Raw genomic sequence first — 18216 nt, forward strand, 5'->3', positions numbered from 1 at the left:
CATTGACAAATTCTTTTTAACACAATAAGTGATTGAGAGACAGGAATACTGTATTGCTAGATCTCACCTGAAGCCATAGTTTGTTATTTGCAGTATCCCTGCCTGTTGCAATGCACTGAAATGTAGCATTTTGTCCTGCATTTACTTCCACATCTCCAAGTCGCAAAAAGTGAGGCGATTTATCTGTAAAACATTAACATTATGACAAGTTTGTGACAAAGGTCATTTTATATGGATTTGCAGCAGTTCACTGATGACACTTTCAATAGCAATCCTGCAAGATAAATCCAAATCTAAAAGGCAAGTTGTGTGAACATTATCCTTATTTTTGCACGAAAACAACTCAAATTGAATCGCATGCAACCCAACCTTTCAACATATGGACTAATAGCACAGAGTGAGAATGCCAAAGTTGCAGATAACCTGTTATACAGTGACTTAAGCCTTCAATCTATACCAGCTCTATTACCATGTACATCCCCAGCCCTTACCAGTAAAGATTCCAAATACTTGTTTGGATAATGTTAATTTTTTTTTCCAGATTATTACGCTCTCCCTAATTTTTTTCTACAGGTTTCCCAAATTAAACACTTGCCAGTTACGACTAGTGGTCGAGAATTAATGCATTAGTCAGAGAAAGATGCCCTATTATCACATCTTCACTGGTAGATATATATTAGTGCAAAAGAAAAAGTTTAGATATTTTCATCTTCCATGTTGACATAGCCACTGCAGCATCGTCCTACGGTTACCATCATTATAGGCGCCAGTTGTAAAATGTCCCTTTTTTTGTTGAGCTGGAAAATGAAATGCAAGTCAGGTTCTTGTATAGCTGAAATACCAGTAGATGTTTCAAAGTTGCAAAACTCAAGTGGTGCATACTTTTAGCTTTTCAAGGAAGTAATGCTTTCCAAACCAGTGAGAGTGATACTTTGAGACAGAGTGGTACCAAAAATCTGAGTTAAGGAAGGACTGCCTGATGATACCCCTTGGATTGGCTGAGCTGCAGTTTGCTGCAAATCTGTAGATGCAAGGTAGCTAGAGACATCCAGAGCCTGCTAATGAAAACATCTCTCTCTTCCCCCTTCTCTCTGCCTATGTCGGTGAAAAGACAAGAAAACCAACAAAGCTTAAACTCAAGAATTCTAAAAAGAACAAAGATTCACTGAATCAGCCATCAAAGTGAACAATGTCCATTGCTTTACAGAAAACAGCATATCATTAGTGCTAAAAACCAAAGGGAGTTGAGAGAGACAATTTAACCTACCCGTGGTAATCCAAATGAAGACTATACTGAACTACTCCTGTGTGCCTCCTTTTATGACTTGTTCAAAATATCAGGAACAAGTAGCTGGGGAAATTTCCTTGTCAAAAGATCCCCCATCAAACTGCCCAATTTCAATCTAATATTTCTACCTCTTGTTATGACAATTTAATTGCAATTTTAAACCGTTTGTCACAGCTTGTCGAACAGCTGGGCACTCTTTCCAATTTGGTCATGATACAACCTTCAGTCACTCCACACAAAGTTGAGATTGGAGAGCGCATTGATTATACCTGAGGTTATGGTCATGGTAATACTTCAGCAATTGTTTTAAAAACTTGCTGGAGCTACATTTGTAACCAACACTTTCAGTAAAATGACCACACTTAGCTTTTAGACAATGTGGCAACTGGGCCAGATATTGAGGTTGGTTGGCTCGCCGAGTTGGTTTGTTGTTCCGCAGCCCTTCATCAGAGGCTGCACTGAGGATGTTACCAAGCACGGTAACGAAACGTCTGCGGAACAACAAACCAGCTCGGCGAGCCAACCGACCTCAACACCCACAACCCGAGCTACAGATCTACACCAAAACCTTATGGGCCAGATATATTGATACTGACAAAAACAGCTGGTTTTGGCCCTGCGAGTCTACTTCAAATCATCAGCAAAGTGATGGAAGGTTTCATTGACACCTTTCTAAAGCAGCATTTGTTGAGCCACCAGCTGCTCACTGACAGACAGCTTGGGTTCCATCACTGTTTGTCAGTTCCTGATCTCATTACAGCCTTGGTGCAAACGTGAGCATACGAGCCGCATTCAAGATGCATGAGGGCAATTGTTCTTGATATCAAGCTGGGATTTGACAGAGTCAGAACAAGCATAAAGAAACATGGTTACAATTGGAAGTTAATCATCTGAGTCCTGGGAGTTGTGTTCTAGGTACAACCACCTTCAGTTGCTTCACAAATGTCCTTCCGTTCGTTATAGGGTTAAGAGTTCTTCGGTGCTTTAAGAGTTATGAAAATAAGCTGTCTAAATTTGGAATTGTATATAATGGAATAATAGAGATAAAATATAGTCACTCAATCCAAACATTTTTAACATTTGTGTTTTTGATTATTGTTGCTTTTGACATCAATCATAATAATTAACAGTTTTGCAATTTATAAACCAGAAATTAATCTCAAGAGGGCTCACAAAGGAACAAGTTCACTTCTTCAAAGGAACAAAGGTCTAAGCAGACAGCATTTCTGTCTGACCTACATAAGTATCAAAGACTTGACTGGACTGCAAGAAATTTTTGTGCAAGAGTACTTCATCTTAAAAGCAAAGGAAAAAGCTGGCGGAATTGATTCACTGCATGCTTACTCTTGAAACAATGCGATATGCAGTGAATAAATCTGGGGAATGAAAATTAGCTACACCTTGGTGTTCATTCATGGATGCAGACCATTGCTGGACAGAGGGGCTGGCAAGAGCAATTTCACATCAAGATTGAAATTTGTTACTGGGCAACTAAATACCGTTGTAATCTAAAAAAAAAAAAAAGCCTATTTTAAATCCAAACTAGCTGTTCATTTGTTTGTAAAAACCTGAATTCCAATCAAAATTCAGTTCTCGTACTTGTTTGCGCTTTAAACAAGAAACATAATTAATGAGCACTTACCACAAGGGTAACTCAAAACCTGGACGTCGTCAATGGCAATATATCCACCTTGCTCCAGAGATATATCTGCTTCAAAAATCACCTGCAAACAATAATATCAAAAATTGTTAACTCACCAATCTTATCTGATTACTTGTTATCTTTAAAAAAAAATTCTTCCTACCAACTTCCTTTCCTGGAAGCGGGCCTTATTCAATGATGGATAACACAGGAGCCAAAGCTGAGAATTGAAAGCCAATTCAAAACAGGAGAGCGTCTCCCATCTTCACCCAACATTCCCAACAATTGTACAACTCATTTTATGGTGATCTGGTGCAGAGATCTTGATAAAACCTTCGCTCCTATTCCTGCTCCAATTCCTTACAATCTTATTTGCCTCGTCAGCAAATCTGGATACCTAATAATTTCATGCTATGCTCAATTCTCCTTTCCATTAATTCGCACGTTAAGCTTCCAAGTGGAATTTTAACCCCATCACAAACAAAAACGCAGGCATACCTCACAATGTGACACCAGCTAAATAAGAGTTTTACAAATTAGGAGGTGACTTGTAAAAGATATCCTGCTGACATTTTAACTCTGAAGCAGAACATCTAGCTAACAAAAAATATTGCTTTTTTAGCTTGACGCTTGGGCAATAGTTATGTTCCCACAAGTGGCTTCCAATGCTCTTGATTTCAACATAATGCCAAGAAAATTCAGTTAGGAAATTTGAATTGCTTTCTATAGCTCAATAAAAAGGACACTTGCTCAAATCACACAACTGCAAATATTAATCAGCTGTACATTTTCATCAACAGAAAATGCCCTTTTATCAGCAGAGCTGTTCTGATATTGTGCCCTTTCCAAGAACACTATCAGCAATATGCAGCGTGGTCAGGATCCTGTGTATTAAATACTGTCAACACGAGCAAATTCTGATTGTGAAAAGCTATTCAAAGTTAATTATAGTACAAAACAGTACAAAAGGAAGACCAATCTGTGTTTAACTGACAAACATCTGTTTGATGTCTCCCAAACGCAGATTAAATCACATCTTTTCAACGGTAGCTAAGCATAACTTACTTTCCATTAAACTAGGAGGAGGAAAGGAAATATTATCTGTAGATATCTTTCAAGTTAAAGCATCAGAAAAATATTACTATTTACTAGAAGACTGCTAAAATGTTGTTGCATAATAGAAGGAAAAAGCAAGGATGATGGTTTGTTAGTTTTCAATGCAACAGTTCCACCACTTGAGGCTAGGAATGCAATCTTTTCATAATATTCCTTTTGTTTACATCTTAGCCCTATAGAGACTCATCATTTTGAATCTCTCTCTCTCCAGACAGCAGTAATATTTGAAGTGCCCATGACCTTGACGAGTTCAGATGCGAATTTTAGTATTCCCTACACTGGGAATAAAGATATCACTGATTTTCATATGGCTGCCAAAACTGACTGAAAAGCTGGATCTCCACAGGCTGAAAAAAATAGATTTAATAAGATTAACGTTTAAACAAAATGACATTTTCAAGTTTTTGCTTTTAAAGTTGTGGGTTGGGGAGAGCACTGGTACTTCATATTGATAGCACAACGTCCTTGTACTGTGCTTTGCTTCATGCTCAATGTAAAGTATTTGGTGCCAGCTTTCCCAACTTGTCAAAACTCCGATCGATATCAGCCGATCTTTCAATCAGGCCAAAATACACATGCTATTTAGCGCAATCCTTTTGAAGTAAGAATTTGTTTCTATTCATATATCCTCAGCAGATTGGCAGAACCATATGAACAGCGATATGAAATTACGGGTCCAGGTACAATCAAAACTCTCTAATCAAAAACTCTCAGATTCTTCACATCAATTTCTCATTCTGACCTTAAACAAACCGCATACTTGTAAACAAAGACAACAAATCTGAAGGCATTCAATGAATGGCAAAACTAGAATAATTTAGTTCTTAAAATATGCAGTTATTTAGATCAATGTACAAGTAGGGATTTCATGACTGGATTAACTGTTTCACTGGTGAGAAGCAAGCATGATTGTGCTCTAAATGGGATAAACAGTAAATTCGTTTCTATTAAAGATTAGTGGTCAGTTTTGCAGTACTAGCAGGTAATTAGGAATGGATAAAATAACAACCCTATGTTGTCTGATTACTTTTAGCATGTTGCAGCTCTTAACCATCCAACTCCACCACAAAAGCATACTATCCCCACCAACCCCACCCATGAATACAATGGTCCTTTTTAGGATTTTCCCAAAAGACTAGTCAAAATAGGAAACTAGTGCATTACAGAAGATCAAGCCATTCTGGTGTTTTTTTGATTTGCTCATGGTTGACTGTAACTGACAAAGCCAGCATTTGCTGCCCATCCCTAACGCCCAGCTTGCTGGACCACATCAGATGACAGTTAGGAGGGTCTGGAGTCACATAAAGGTCAGACCAGATAAGGATGTCAAATATCCTTCCCTAAAAGAATCAACGAACCGGATGGGCTTTATGACAGTCAGTGATGGTTGTCAAGATCACCATTACACATTACATAACTTCACATGCTAGATTTATTAATGGACTTTAATTTCCACCAGCTGCCATGGTGAGATTTGAACCATGTCCCCAGAGCATGAGACGGAGCATGTAGTTTACTAATAGAGTGACATTACTACTGCACCACCATCTCAGCCCATGTCTACTTTCTTGCCAACAAATGAGAACAATATCTCTTCATTACAAGAAGGCTTCCTCTTATAAATGGATAGGTGGAGCATGCATGGGACATATGCCAGTCTAAAATGGTGATGAAGGAGGAGATGAAATACAGGAAACACCAGACGCACAGCCTGATAGCAATTTGACCAAAACCATATCCCAAACAAAATCAGGTTGAAACTAAGCCTACCCTCTACTGCTGCAGAAAAGAACCCAACAATGCCCATCACTATGTTTCCAACACACTGAATACCTCCTGAAAAAGACTATGACCCAGAGGCAATGGCTAAGATCCCAAAAAGGTGCATTTACTGGTTATAAGTGACCAATCAAGTTTCTACAACGTGGAAACATGTAATTACAGAGATAAACTGGAAAGCCCTAAATTAATCCTTCAAAGACATCAAAACGAAAGGAAGTTAAATTATACACTTATTTGTAATATTTATAGAACAATTAAAAACTAGGTGAATTTAGCTACGGAGTTTTGACAATTATCAACCAAGTGAACCAAGTCAGTAAAGTGACATTTTTATTAAAGTTCACTGCAGGGAACAACTAGAGCCATCCTTTCTAATCAGTGAAAATGCTATTTAGTTTTGCACGCTATGTACCACTTTCGTCGTAAACCTTATTACAATGCACAGTCTCCTCTGCTGAAATACTGTAAATCAATACACACTATTAAATTTAAAAGAAAACTGTGGTACAAAAGTAACCAGTAATTGAAAGTGAATTAACATCTTGCTTTAATGACAAACTGGTAAGAGAAAAAGTCACCTCAATATTCAAACAATCCTGAAAAGCTATTATGAATACAAAATACACTGCTATCAATTGTCAGAAAAAACAACAGCAAAATAGAGTAGTATTTATGAAAGTGGAAAATTTATGAAAACTAAATTGAATATACTGTGATGCCTATACAATGCGAAAAACACACAAATACACAAAATTACTGAGTTATTCGATATGGAAGCAATGCCCTCATGTGAGTTAACATACAAGATGGATGAAATTTGTTGTACTGTTAGCCTCTTTTTCGTTTGTGAGCGGTCTTAATCACATGGCACATACTGTTTCAGGTAATCTTGTTAAACAACCAAGGTAACCTGTAGGTGGCATAATATGCTAACAATGCCAACAGTAAAATACCATAACTACTGCAGGAAAGAGTACACCAGTCTCAGTAAATTGCAGCAAACTTCTCAGTCTCTCCACATAAAATCTCTGTCAGACAGCTCACCTATAACTCATTTGTTTGGCTATGCAGAGGCTTGTAAAATACATGACCCTGCAGCTCTCAAAGGGATGTGACCTGCCATTGAAGGGAAAGCAGTCATAAGAAACTGAAAGTACTCATTGTGCACAATGGTGCAGGCTAGACATTTCAGCAACACTGCACTCTTTTATTTGAAGAGTTAGAACCACACTAAAGAGGCTGGTGAAGTGAAAACAAAGTTCAGATGTTACAAGTCTGAAAGAAAAATGGAAAATGCCAGAAATACTCAGTAAGTCTGTCAGCGTTTACAGAGACAGAAATAGTGTTAACCTTTCGGGTTGATTATCATTCATTAGATCTGGACAAATATAGAAATGCTGAAAGGTGTTTTAATTAAGTAGACGTGGGGAACAATGGAGGGTGGTCAAGAAAAAAAATGTGAAGGTCTTCGGTGGAGTGTAAGGCATGGGACATTAAAGGGATGATACTGCAAAGCAAAAGGAGATCACAATGGACAATTAAAGAAACAAAAAATGTGGAAGGTTAAATCATAAGGGCTGATGGTGTTGGAAGTAATATACTGATGTGAATGGAGAACTGACGAATGGGCAGGAAACAGCAAATGGGGATCAGGGTACTTTTTTCGGGTTTACAACCTGTAACCAGTGGGGTTCCTCAGGGATCAGGCTGGCACTGCAACCGTTTACAATATATATTAATGACCTGAGGGAGGAAACAAATGTCCTCCAGCCAAATTTGCATTTGACACAAAAGTAGGTGGAAAGACAAGTTGTAAAGGAGATAGAAGTTTACAGAAAGATAGGTTAAGTGAGTGGGCAAAAAGTTGGCAAATGTAATATAATGTTGGAAATGTGAAGTTGTTCATTTGGAAGGGAGAACAAAAGAATAGATTATTATTAAAATGGAGAAAAGCTGCAACACAGTGATTTGGCACTACTTTTTTATAAAACACTGAATGCTAGCACACAGGTGCAGCAGGTATTCAGGAAGGCTAATGGGTTGTTGGGTCTTATTTCAAGGGGTTTGGCGTGTAAGAGGAGGGAAATCTCATTACAACTGTACAAGGGACTGATGAAACCACATTTGGAGTACTGAGAGCAGTTTTGGTTCCCTTAGAGTCATAGAGCAGTACAGCATGGAAACTGACACTTTGATTCAACTCATCCATGCTGACCAGATATCCTAAATTAATCGAGTCCCATTTGCCAGCATTTGGCCCATATCCCTTTAAACCCTTCCTGTTCATGTACCTATCCAGGTGCCTATTAAATGTTGTAATTTTACCAGCCTCCACCACTTCCTCTGGCAGCTCATTCCATACACGCACCACCCTCCACATGAAAAAGTTGCCCCTTAGGTTCCTTTTAAATCTTTCCCCTCACACCTTAAACCTATGCCTTCTAGTTTTGAACTGTGCTACCCTGGGAAAAAAGACCTCACTCTATCAATGCCCCACATGATTTTATAAACTTCTGTAAGGTCATACCTCAGCTCTGATACTTCAGGGAAAAAAGCCTTAAGGAAAGGTATTGTTTCATTGGATGCAGTTCAGAGAAGGTTCACGAGGATGATCCCTGGGATGCAGGGATTGTCTTAAGACCAAAGGCTAAACACGTTGAGAGTCTACTCACTGGAGTTTGAAGAATGAGAGGTGATCTCATTGAAACATGAAGGATTCTTAAGGGGCTTGACAGGGTAAATGCCGAGAGGATGTATCCCCTCATGCAAGAGTCTCTGACCACAGGGCATAATCTCATGGTAGAGAGGCACCAATTTAAGATCGAGATAAGAAGGAATTTCTTCTGAGGGTTGAGTGCCTTTGGAACTCGTTGCCATAGAGATCTAGGCCAGAGAATTCTTGTGTATTTTTAAGGCTGAAATACATAGGCTCCTGTAGAGGAATCAGCAAGAAAGTGGACATGAGGAATGTTGTATCAGTCATAATCCTACTTATAGCAGCGGAGACTTGAGGGGCTGAGCCTACTTTTGTCCTATTTCTTATGCTTTGAGGTTATGGTAAGTGAAAATAGTAGAATCATCAGCAAGAGCTGCTGCCAAGAGAATTGTTGATAAAGATTACAATCTGAAATGGCTGAACACAACGTTGAGTCTAGAAGGTTGTGGGACTGAATGGCTTGGGTCCAGTTGCCCTTCTTCAGTTTTGAAGTCACTGGACCTGAAATGTTGATTCTGCTTTATCTCCACAGATGCTGCCAACCTGCTGAGTTTCTCCAGCAATTTCCATTTTTGCTTGATTTCCAGCATCTAGAGCTCCTGGCTTTATTATGAATAGGCGGTAGAGTGGCTAATTGAACGAGGTGATGCATGAATCAGAGTTTGATCATCCCAATGTCAAGGGAACCATGTTATGAGCAGCAGTCACAGCATATTAAATTGAACGTTTTGCAAATAAATGACTGTTTTGCATGGAAGAAATGTTTAGCACAGCAGATGATGGAAAGGGAGAAATGAAAAAGGCACGTGATATATCCACTGTACTTGAACAGGAAGATGCTACAGCCAGAGGAGAGAGCTTGGAGTTGATTGTCAAATGGACCAGGGTGTTCTACAGAGAATGGTCCATTTGGAATATTAAAAGGAGAGAAGACAAGACATCAGACTAGAAATAGAGAATTTTTCTTTGCCATGTCAAGACTATCATATCACAATAGCATCTTAGACTGACTAACTATGGTAGTGTTATGGACAGAGGATCACCCTGGAGTAAAACACAGGTACATATTGTGTAAATGGTGGTTACTGACTAAATCAATTAATTTACTAAGGTCCTTTGTAGCTGGTTGTAAGTGAAGTTGGCAGTAATTGCTTTCCTCACTTGTACTTTTGCATGTAGGGCTAATGAAGGATGACAAGCTAAATTGGAAGCAGCACTTACAGATGCATACTCAAACATCATCCTCCTTCATTCAATTAATCATCAAATAGAGAAAAATACAGCAGATAATAGAAACCTGAAATGAAAACCAAAGAAGTTTCAAATACTCAGGTCAGAACACTTTCTATGGAGACCTTTAATCAAATAACAGCTGACCTTAGAATCATGGTCATAAAACCGTAAGACATAGGAGCAAAGTAGGCCATTCAGCCTTTCAAGTCTGCTCTACCATTCAATGAGATCATGGCTGGTCTGATAACCTTCAACGTCACCTTCATGTCTTTTCTCCATAGCCTTTATACCTTTACTGATTCAAAGTCAGTTTCATCTCGGTCTCAAACATACTTAACGAGCCACCCTTGACAGCCATCTGTGGTAAAGAATTCCACAGATTCACTCCCCTCAGAAGAAATTCCTCCTCATATCTTAAAAGGGGAAGCAACCTTTCTACATATACCCTGCCAAGTCCCTTAAGAATCTTGTTTCAATGAGATTGCCTCTTATATTTTTTAACTCTAAAGAATACAGGACCAGCCTATTCAACATCTCCTCCTAAGACAGTCCCTCCAAACTCAAAATCAGACAAGTGCCTTGTATTGTTTCAGCAAAACCTCCCTGGTTTCATGCTCTGATCCCTTTGAAATAAAGGCCAACATTTCCTTTGTCTTCCCTATTATCTGTTGAACTTGGTTGCTTGCTTTTAGTGACTTATGAATGAAGGTTCCCAAATTTCTCTGTTCTGTAGCTTTCTGCAGGTTTTCCTCTATTTAAATAATACTCAGCTTCTCTATTTTCCTGCCAAAGAGTATAACCCCACATTTTCCCACATTATGTTCAACTGCCAAGATTTTGCCCACTTGCTTAATCTGTCTATATCTCTTTGCACATAGTGTGACCCTCAACACTTGCCTTCTCACCAACTGACAATAGTACTTTTACTTTCCTCATCCAAGTTACTAATCTACATTGTAAATAACTCTGGCCCCAGCACTGATCCCTGCAGTACACCACTAGTTAAAGGTTGCTGTCCTGAAAATAACAACTGTTTTCTATTAGTTTGTCAATCTTCTATCCATGCTAATATACTATCTCCAACCCGATAGACTCTTACGCTATTAAGTACTCTAATTTGTGGGACCTCAAACACTTACTGAAAATCCAAACATATTACTTTTCCTTTAATATCTGCTTGTTACCTCATGATTTTTCCCTTCATAAAGCCATTAAGACTCTACTTGACCATATCAAGTATTTCTGAACGTTCTGTTATCTATATAATAGACTAACATCTTCCCACTAACAGATGTTAAACCAACTAGCTTATAATTCCTACTCTTATTAGTTCCTACTATCTCTAGCTCATAATTACCTTTTTTTTTATTCCTTCCCATTTTAAATAGGGCTGTTTGACAGTTTCCACTTCTCTGGAACTTTTTCAAAATCTAAGGATTCTTGAAAGATTACTAACAGTTCATCCACTATCACTGCAGCTATTTCTTTTAACATCTTACGATCAGATCCAGAGGATTTATCAGTCTTTAGCCTCATGTATTTACCCCACTTTTTTCTCCATTGATAATTATTGCATTTATTTCCTCTCCTCATTTTGTCCCTTGATCATTTAGTAATTTTAGAATACCATTAGTGGGCTTCTACTGTGAAGACTGATGCAAAGTATTTCCACGTTTATGCAAAGTAATGTATGTTAGCAAAACTACACAGCACAGCTCCCTTGCAAATGGCAATGGTGGCTGAGAAACAGTTATTGATGCTGGGATCTCAGAGGAAACATCTGAATAATATTAGCACCAAGGCCTGATGCATAACAAAGGTACCCTGACTGCTTCCTGGACACTTATGATATGCATAATGAAGCTTCTATAATTTTATACATCCTGAACATGAGAAGATTGCTTCCTGTTCACTTAATCAATGACATCCTAAGTGGCAAAGTTATTTGCGATTTGAGGAAGAGATGACTGGAAAAGATCAAGGAGCACAAAAGCTGTCTATTGTCCTAACTTTCACTTCTAAAGGAAGTGCTGTTCCTGTTGCAAAGTTAGTTTAAGAGTATCCTTCAGCAGATCACATTACTCCAACAGCCAGCTGTACGAAGCAGAAATGAAAAAGTTGTGACAAATCATGCATCCAAATAATTAGGATGACAAATTGCAGGTGCTGGAAATCTAAAAAAAACAAACTGCTGGAGAAACTCAGCGGGTTTAGCAGCATCTATAGGCAGAAAAACAGATAATGTTTCTGAGCTGAAGGAACGCAGCAGGTCAGGCAGCATCAGGGGAGCAGGAAAGTCGACATTTTGGTTTACACCCTTCATCAGGGGTGGGACTGGGGAAAGGTAGGTGGGAATGGTGATAGGTGGATGCAGGTAGGGGGTAGTGGGGATTGGTCAGTAGAAAGGGTGGGGCAAATAGGTGTGAGATAAGGTTGTGTCCGGTCAAGGAGATGGGGATGAGAGGGAGGGTTGGACACAGGATGAGGCCAGGGGTGGGGTGGGGAGATTTTGAAACTGGTGAATTCTATGTTGAGGGGAGAATTCTGTCCCCCTTTTCCTTCGCAACCTGTCTGCAGTATGTGGCATCGTTGACCATAGCAAATCCTCTGATGACACTCCACTGCAACTCAGTTGAATTGTTTTGCATTTGCTGGATTCTATCCCTATCTTTTCAATCATGGCCAGGAAATCACCCAGTTCCCCCAGTGATCAATCCTGGGACCCCTCCTATTTCTCATCCTCAAGCGGTCTGTCTGAAAGATTTATGGTGCTTTGTCAGACAATGTGCAATTATTTGAGGCTTTTCAAAGATTTTTCTTCTTTAAAGACATCATAAACTGGCTCATTTTCTAACATAATACGGCAGCAATATTTAATAAAATTAAAGTGACGCTGGTCCTGGCAAAATAACAACATGCTAATAGCATTCAAACTTCTCAAGTCAGCTCAGTTGCATGTTTCATCACAAATCCAGCTATACCCAGAGGCAATTATTACAGATCAAAACAACACTGGTTCTGTGTTGTTCTAAGTAACAACTGAAGTTTAAAGGGATAATGGAATTACATGTAATCATAACGATATAGCGGAAAAGAAGTGATGACTGCCTTTAAAAAGCAATGAATCCCATTACTAATTTTAATTAACAAAAAGAGCATCATACATTAAAACGTTGGTACTTGTAACTAAGAATCACAATGGCAAAATAGGAAACTAAGCCATAAGTTGAGAAATATAGGTCAAACAGGTGGGCTTCAAAGAGAGTCTTAAAGCAGACGAAACCACAGAGGAATTTATTTATTTACATATCTATTCATTTCATGGATGTAGGTGGCACCAGCAAGGCCAGAATTTATTGTCCTTGATGGCCACTTCAGAAGATGGAACGGAGTGTCTTCACAAACAGCTCTGGACTGTGTGTGACAGGTACACCACAGAGTTAACAGGGAGTGAATACGGAGATGTTGACTCAAGGACAATGAAGGAACTATATATTTTTAATGTCAGGATAATGGCACTGGATGCTTCACCTTTCCATGTAGTACAGGTTGTCCCTGAAATGTTGTTGAGATGCCGCAGACATCTTGGTAGGCTCTGTAGCCAACGGCTGGAGGGAGTGAGTATTCAAGATGGTAAATGGGGTGACAATCCAGAGATTACTCTGACTTGAACGTTGCCAAGCTTCTTGAATGCTGGTGAAGTTGTACTCATCCAGGTAAGCAGAGAATATTTTTCATCACACTCTGACTTGTGCCTTGTAGATAGTAGAAATCCTTTTGGAGTCAGGAGGGGAGCTTCTTGCCACTGAATATCCAGAATTTGACATTCCCCAGCAGGTACAATGTCTGTTTGGTGGTCTGGGTTAAATTTTTGATGGATGACGCTCCTTAGAGATGCCACTGTAAAGGATTTAACAATGGTAATTTACCGAATGTCAAGAGAAAATAACTAAGAGCTTTTGTTTTGGAGATGGTCAATGCCTGATACTTAGAATGGAAAATGATGTTTGTGCCACACATCCGCCCAAGCCTGAATGTTGTCAAGGCAGGCATAGACAGCTTAAATATCGAAGGAATTGTGAATGGTTCTTGATAAAGTGGAATCAGGAGCCTACAGCCCCAGTTCTAACTGAAAGATAGAAGGAAGGTGTTCAGCAAAGCAACTGAAGCTTGTTAGACCTAGGACGCTTACTTGAAGCATTCCTGCACCTAGGTCCTGATAGTGAGGTGATTAACCGCAAACAACCATAACCATCTTCTTTTGTGTTAGGCATTGCTTCATCCAGTGGAGAATTGTTCCTGTTACCAGTAAATTTTACAAAATCCCTTTGATGCTAAGGGCAATCCCACAAACTTTGAATTCAGCTCTTTCATGTTTCCACCAAGGTTGTAACAAGATGTGGAGTAGAACCCAAACTGAGAATCAGTGAACTAGATGAACTAGACATTGGGTATTATCCCTTCCACTTTGTTGACCACTGACAGTAGGCCAATGGGACAGTTAATGTTTGGTTTGGATTGATATTTTTGTGAGAACTTATTGGCCCAGGTTTTCCACTTTATCAGCTAAGCGCCAGCATTGCAACTATACTGAAGTAGCATGATTAAAAGTGCAGTGGTTCTGAAGGCATGAGACTTCAGCTGAACTATTGTCTGGATCCATCACTGTTGCTGTACTGCATGTGCTTAGCCCTATACATGGCATGAATCAAATAGGTTGAAAACTGGTTTCTGTGATGGTGAGGATCTTAGCAGAAAGCATTGACGGATCAGCTATTGGGTAGTTCTAGTTAAAGACTGCAAATTATTTACTTTTGCCTTTTGCACTCACGTGTTGGACTACATCAAGCCTCTTTCAATTGTTCAAATCCCACCGTCATTCATAAATAGAAGTCATAGGACTGCAGAGCTTTCATTTGCACTGTAACATGCCCAGTCTACTGTTTAGCATGCATACACAGTCTTGTGTTCTTGGAGCTCTTCACGACATTTTTTCTTTCATTTTCATGGCAAGAACATCAGCTCTGAAAAGTACGTGTTTCCGGAAGATTTTTACTGCCTTAGGAAACTCAAGAGCATGTGCCAGGATTATACTTGTTATGGACAAGAGGGAAGTAACCCACGGCATGGTTTATCTCTCGCTTACAGGCAGTTCTAAAGAAAACACTATAAAGTTCCTCTGAAGCTCTCCTAAAGCACAGCAGCATTAACATTAAAGACTAGAAGTAACTCATTGCCAGCTGTTCAGAAAGGCAGCAACTTTGCCAGCAAGCCACATCATGCTATGAGCTACATCTTAACAATGAGCTGGAGTGGTAACAGATTAGAAAATTCTGAGAGAGAAAAAAACATCCTGCAATTCAGATCCCACCAATGCATGAAGCATCCCACCCTAGATGCACAAATTACGTGTTTGAGAATCACCCTGTCCAGTCACATGAGAACTCAGGACAGAGCATTGCAGCCCTGAGTAAATTACATCCTCAAACCAAATGACACATTGTAATTTCAGCAGACCTCATTTGTAAGTACACTGTTCATGTTATTCTCAGCATGTTCTTCTACATCTTCAGTGCACCAGGGTTTGGGCATTGGATTGATGGTAATGGTAGGATGAAGAGGTGGTCAAGCAATGAGGTCACAGGTTGTGGTAGAATACAATTCGACTCTGCTGTTGTCCCACAGCACTTCATAGATGGCATATTGTGAGCTATCAGAGCTGTTCTAAATTATCTCATTTAAGTATAGTTCATAACATGGACAGTCCTCAGTGTGAAAACAGAACTTTGCCATCACAAAGACCTTGCAGTAGTTATTCCTAACAAAGCTGAACAGATGTGAGATGTAGTTTAGAGAGGGTGAGGATAGGTAGGTTTTTCTCTTGCCTTGCTTCTCTCATGGCCTGCCAGAAATCCAGATTGGCAGCAAATTCCACAGGGCTCAGCCAGCTCCATTAGTAATGGTGCTACTGAGCTGCTCTTGGTGATCAATATAGTGTGGAGCTGGAGGAACAGAGCAGGTCAGGCAGCATCAAAGGAGCAGGAAAGTCGACATTTCGGGTTTACACCCTTCATCAGGACTCTTGGTGATGTTCAATGAAGGTTCCCATCTGGAATATATCGTGGCTTTGCTACTCTAAGTACTTCTTACAAGTGGCGTTCAACATGGAACAGCAAGAACCCTTATGCCAAGGAAGGGTCATGAGTAGGAATCAGTTGGAGGATTCCCTTTCCAAGTCATGAGATTTCATGGGAGTCAGAGTCAATGTTACCACACATCGTGCCACTCCCTCCTCAATCTGCATAACTCTACCACCATTTCTGCTGGGTCTGTTCCTCCAGCAAGATCAGGAAATATGCAGTAATGTCAATACAATACAGAAAATTCTAGCAGGACTGGCCACAGAGAGAAAAAGAATTAAAGCACTAGGTCCAATCTGACTTTTTGAGAACAATGATGGCCAAGTTGGTTGAAAGATATAAATTAGAGGGAGAAGCCAAAACAGCTGAAGGTATGACACTCTTTGGTGGCATGAATGGAACTAAGAACATAAAAAGAAATAAAAAATAGGAGCAGGAGTAGGTCATATGGACCCTCAAGCCAACCACACCATTCAACAATATCATGGCTGATCTGCCCCTATCTTCTCTGGATCTTTAAACATGTTTTTTGCGTAGTTTTCTTTTACGATTGTTAGATACAGACTCTAAACACATAATAGTCACTCAGTGCAAGTAAAACATAATTTAGTACATTATTAAAAGCTCAATTGCAAGGTAATAGTATGTAAGTGAACCAGGAGGGAAAAGGAAATGGAACGGCTGAGGGGTGTATAGGAGTGGCAGGGGATAAGGAGCGGATGTATGAGAATACTGCTAAAGGTAATGTGTCAGAGTTTATGGGAGATGGGGATCAATAATTTGTCGTCAGCGTTCACAATCATCACCCTCTCAGTCTGACCACAAATTGGGATGTCTGGTATACGCAGATTAGTGCCTAATCCTGGAGTCACTGAACATCATTCCATTCTCCAACATAGACATGGGTGAAGATAGAAGCTTCTGTCTCAATTTTCAATTTGTTCTACTATGTAAATATTTTTAAGTTACTGCATTTTACTGTTTTCTGCATCTTGTTTGAGAGAATGTGGAAAAATAACTATGCAATAAGACCTACCCCTGGAGACTGTTCATAATTTAATATAGAGGAAATGACTGCAATTTACCCTTTTATCAAGTGTTACTTACAGCTAGAAATTGCCTTTTTATGATGACACAGTCATTAACAGAGAAAGGGGACAGGAATGCACAGACTGAGAGTTACATTAATATAAAATCAGATTAAAACACTATCATTTTCAGGACCAAAATGAAACTATTTTCATGTCGTTCTTTTTGAAGATTTTGTTTTGGATGAAATCTTAATTGAACTATTTAATTTTCATTTGTACAGTGCTGCTCACATGCTCAGGATGTGAGGAATGTCAGATCAGCCATGATCTGATGGAATGGCAGAGCAGGCTCAGAAGACTGAAAAGCCTACACCTGTTCCTATTTCTTATGGTCCCAATACACGCCACAGAAAATTAAGCACTTTTGACAAGTAGTTTTTGCAGAGAGTTAAAAACTGATTCCTGTGAACCTCAAAACAAAAAGTTAGATTTCACAGCTGCATTCGGTACTGGAAATGTACAATACCAGATGTTCATATTTCTTGATTCAAAATTCTTGTCTAAAGGCAATGAAACTTTCCCGGTCTCCTAATCCCTTGCTTTAATTTTACTCTAAGTTTAAAAGGACTGCAATTAGTTATATCAAAACACAAGATATTGCAGGTATTGAGTTAGTTCTTACTTACTGCACCTGGCTCCCCCTTTCTGGAACAGTACAGCTTTCAATTACAGGTAGTTCTGCTATAAAACAGGTTTTGTTAACGTGAATTGGTCGTAACGCAATTGATGAATAGTGGACACTGTTTGGATAACGCAAACTTTCTGCTGTACAGGTACACCGATTTCCCTATAACATGATTTTCTATAGCGTGAAGTCACACAAGAATGCATCTATTGCATTACAGGAGAACTACCTGCATTCCACATGCTGCAAATTAAATAAATTTAGAAACACCAAACCAATCTATGAGCCAGAGTATACTACACTAATTGATATTAATAATCTATTCAGTAAATTGTAATGTATGTGTTTTTAACAATAAGCTGTTAACAAATGCATTTCTTAATTAAGCCATTATGCAGTGAGTTTGAATTGCAATCAACCTGCCAAATACAAGCTTGTTCAATATTTTCCTAATTGGTAAGTTATTTGGCTCAGTTCCTTGATGCCACAATCAAAATTGTAAGCATTTTCTAAATGTGTACACAATGACAAGAATTTTTATTTTCAGATCTTCCTTTAAATTGAAAAATGTTATCATGGATCC

At 39.1% G+C, this 18216-nt stretch overlaps 1 protein-coding gene across 3 annotated transcripts in view; it reads right to left on the reverse strand.

Annotated features, from left to right (window-relative positions):
* The window catches only part of ptprk (protein tyrosine phosphatase receptor type K), a 542188-nt gene that overhangs the window by 327190 nt on the left and 196782 nt on the right, over positions 1–18216 (reverse strand). For all 3 annotated transcript variants that reach the window (XM_048597194.1, XM_048597193.1, XM_048597191.1), the window contains exons 4-5: positions 2931–3012; positions 68–183 (exon numbers count right to left, since the gene is read on the reverse strand). In XM_048597194.1, the coding sequence (XP_048453151.1) occupies positions 68–183; positions 2931–3012 (198 nt within the window). The remainder of the gene's footprint in view (positions 1–67; positions 184–2930; positions 3013–18216) is intronic.

This window comes from Rhincodon typus, chromosome 5 (assembly GCF_021869965.1).
Source record: "Rhincodon typus isolate 14 chromosome 5, sRhiTyp1.1, whole genome shotgun sequence".
NCBI classification, from domain to species: Eukaryota; Metazoa; Chordata; class Chondrichthyes; order Orectolobiformes; family Rhincodontidae; genus Rhincodon; species Rhincodon typus.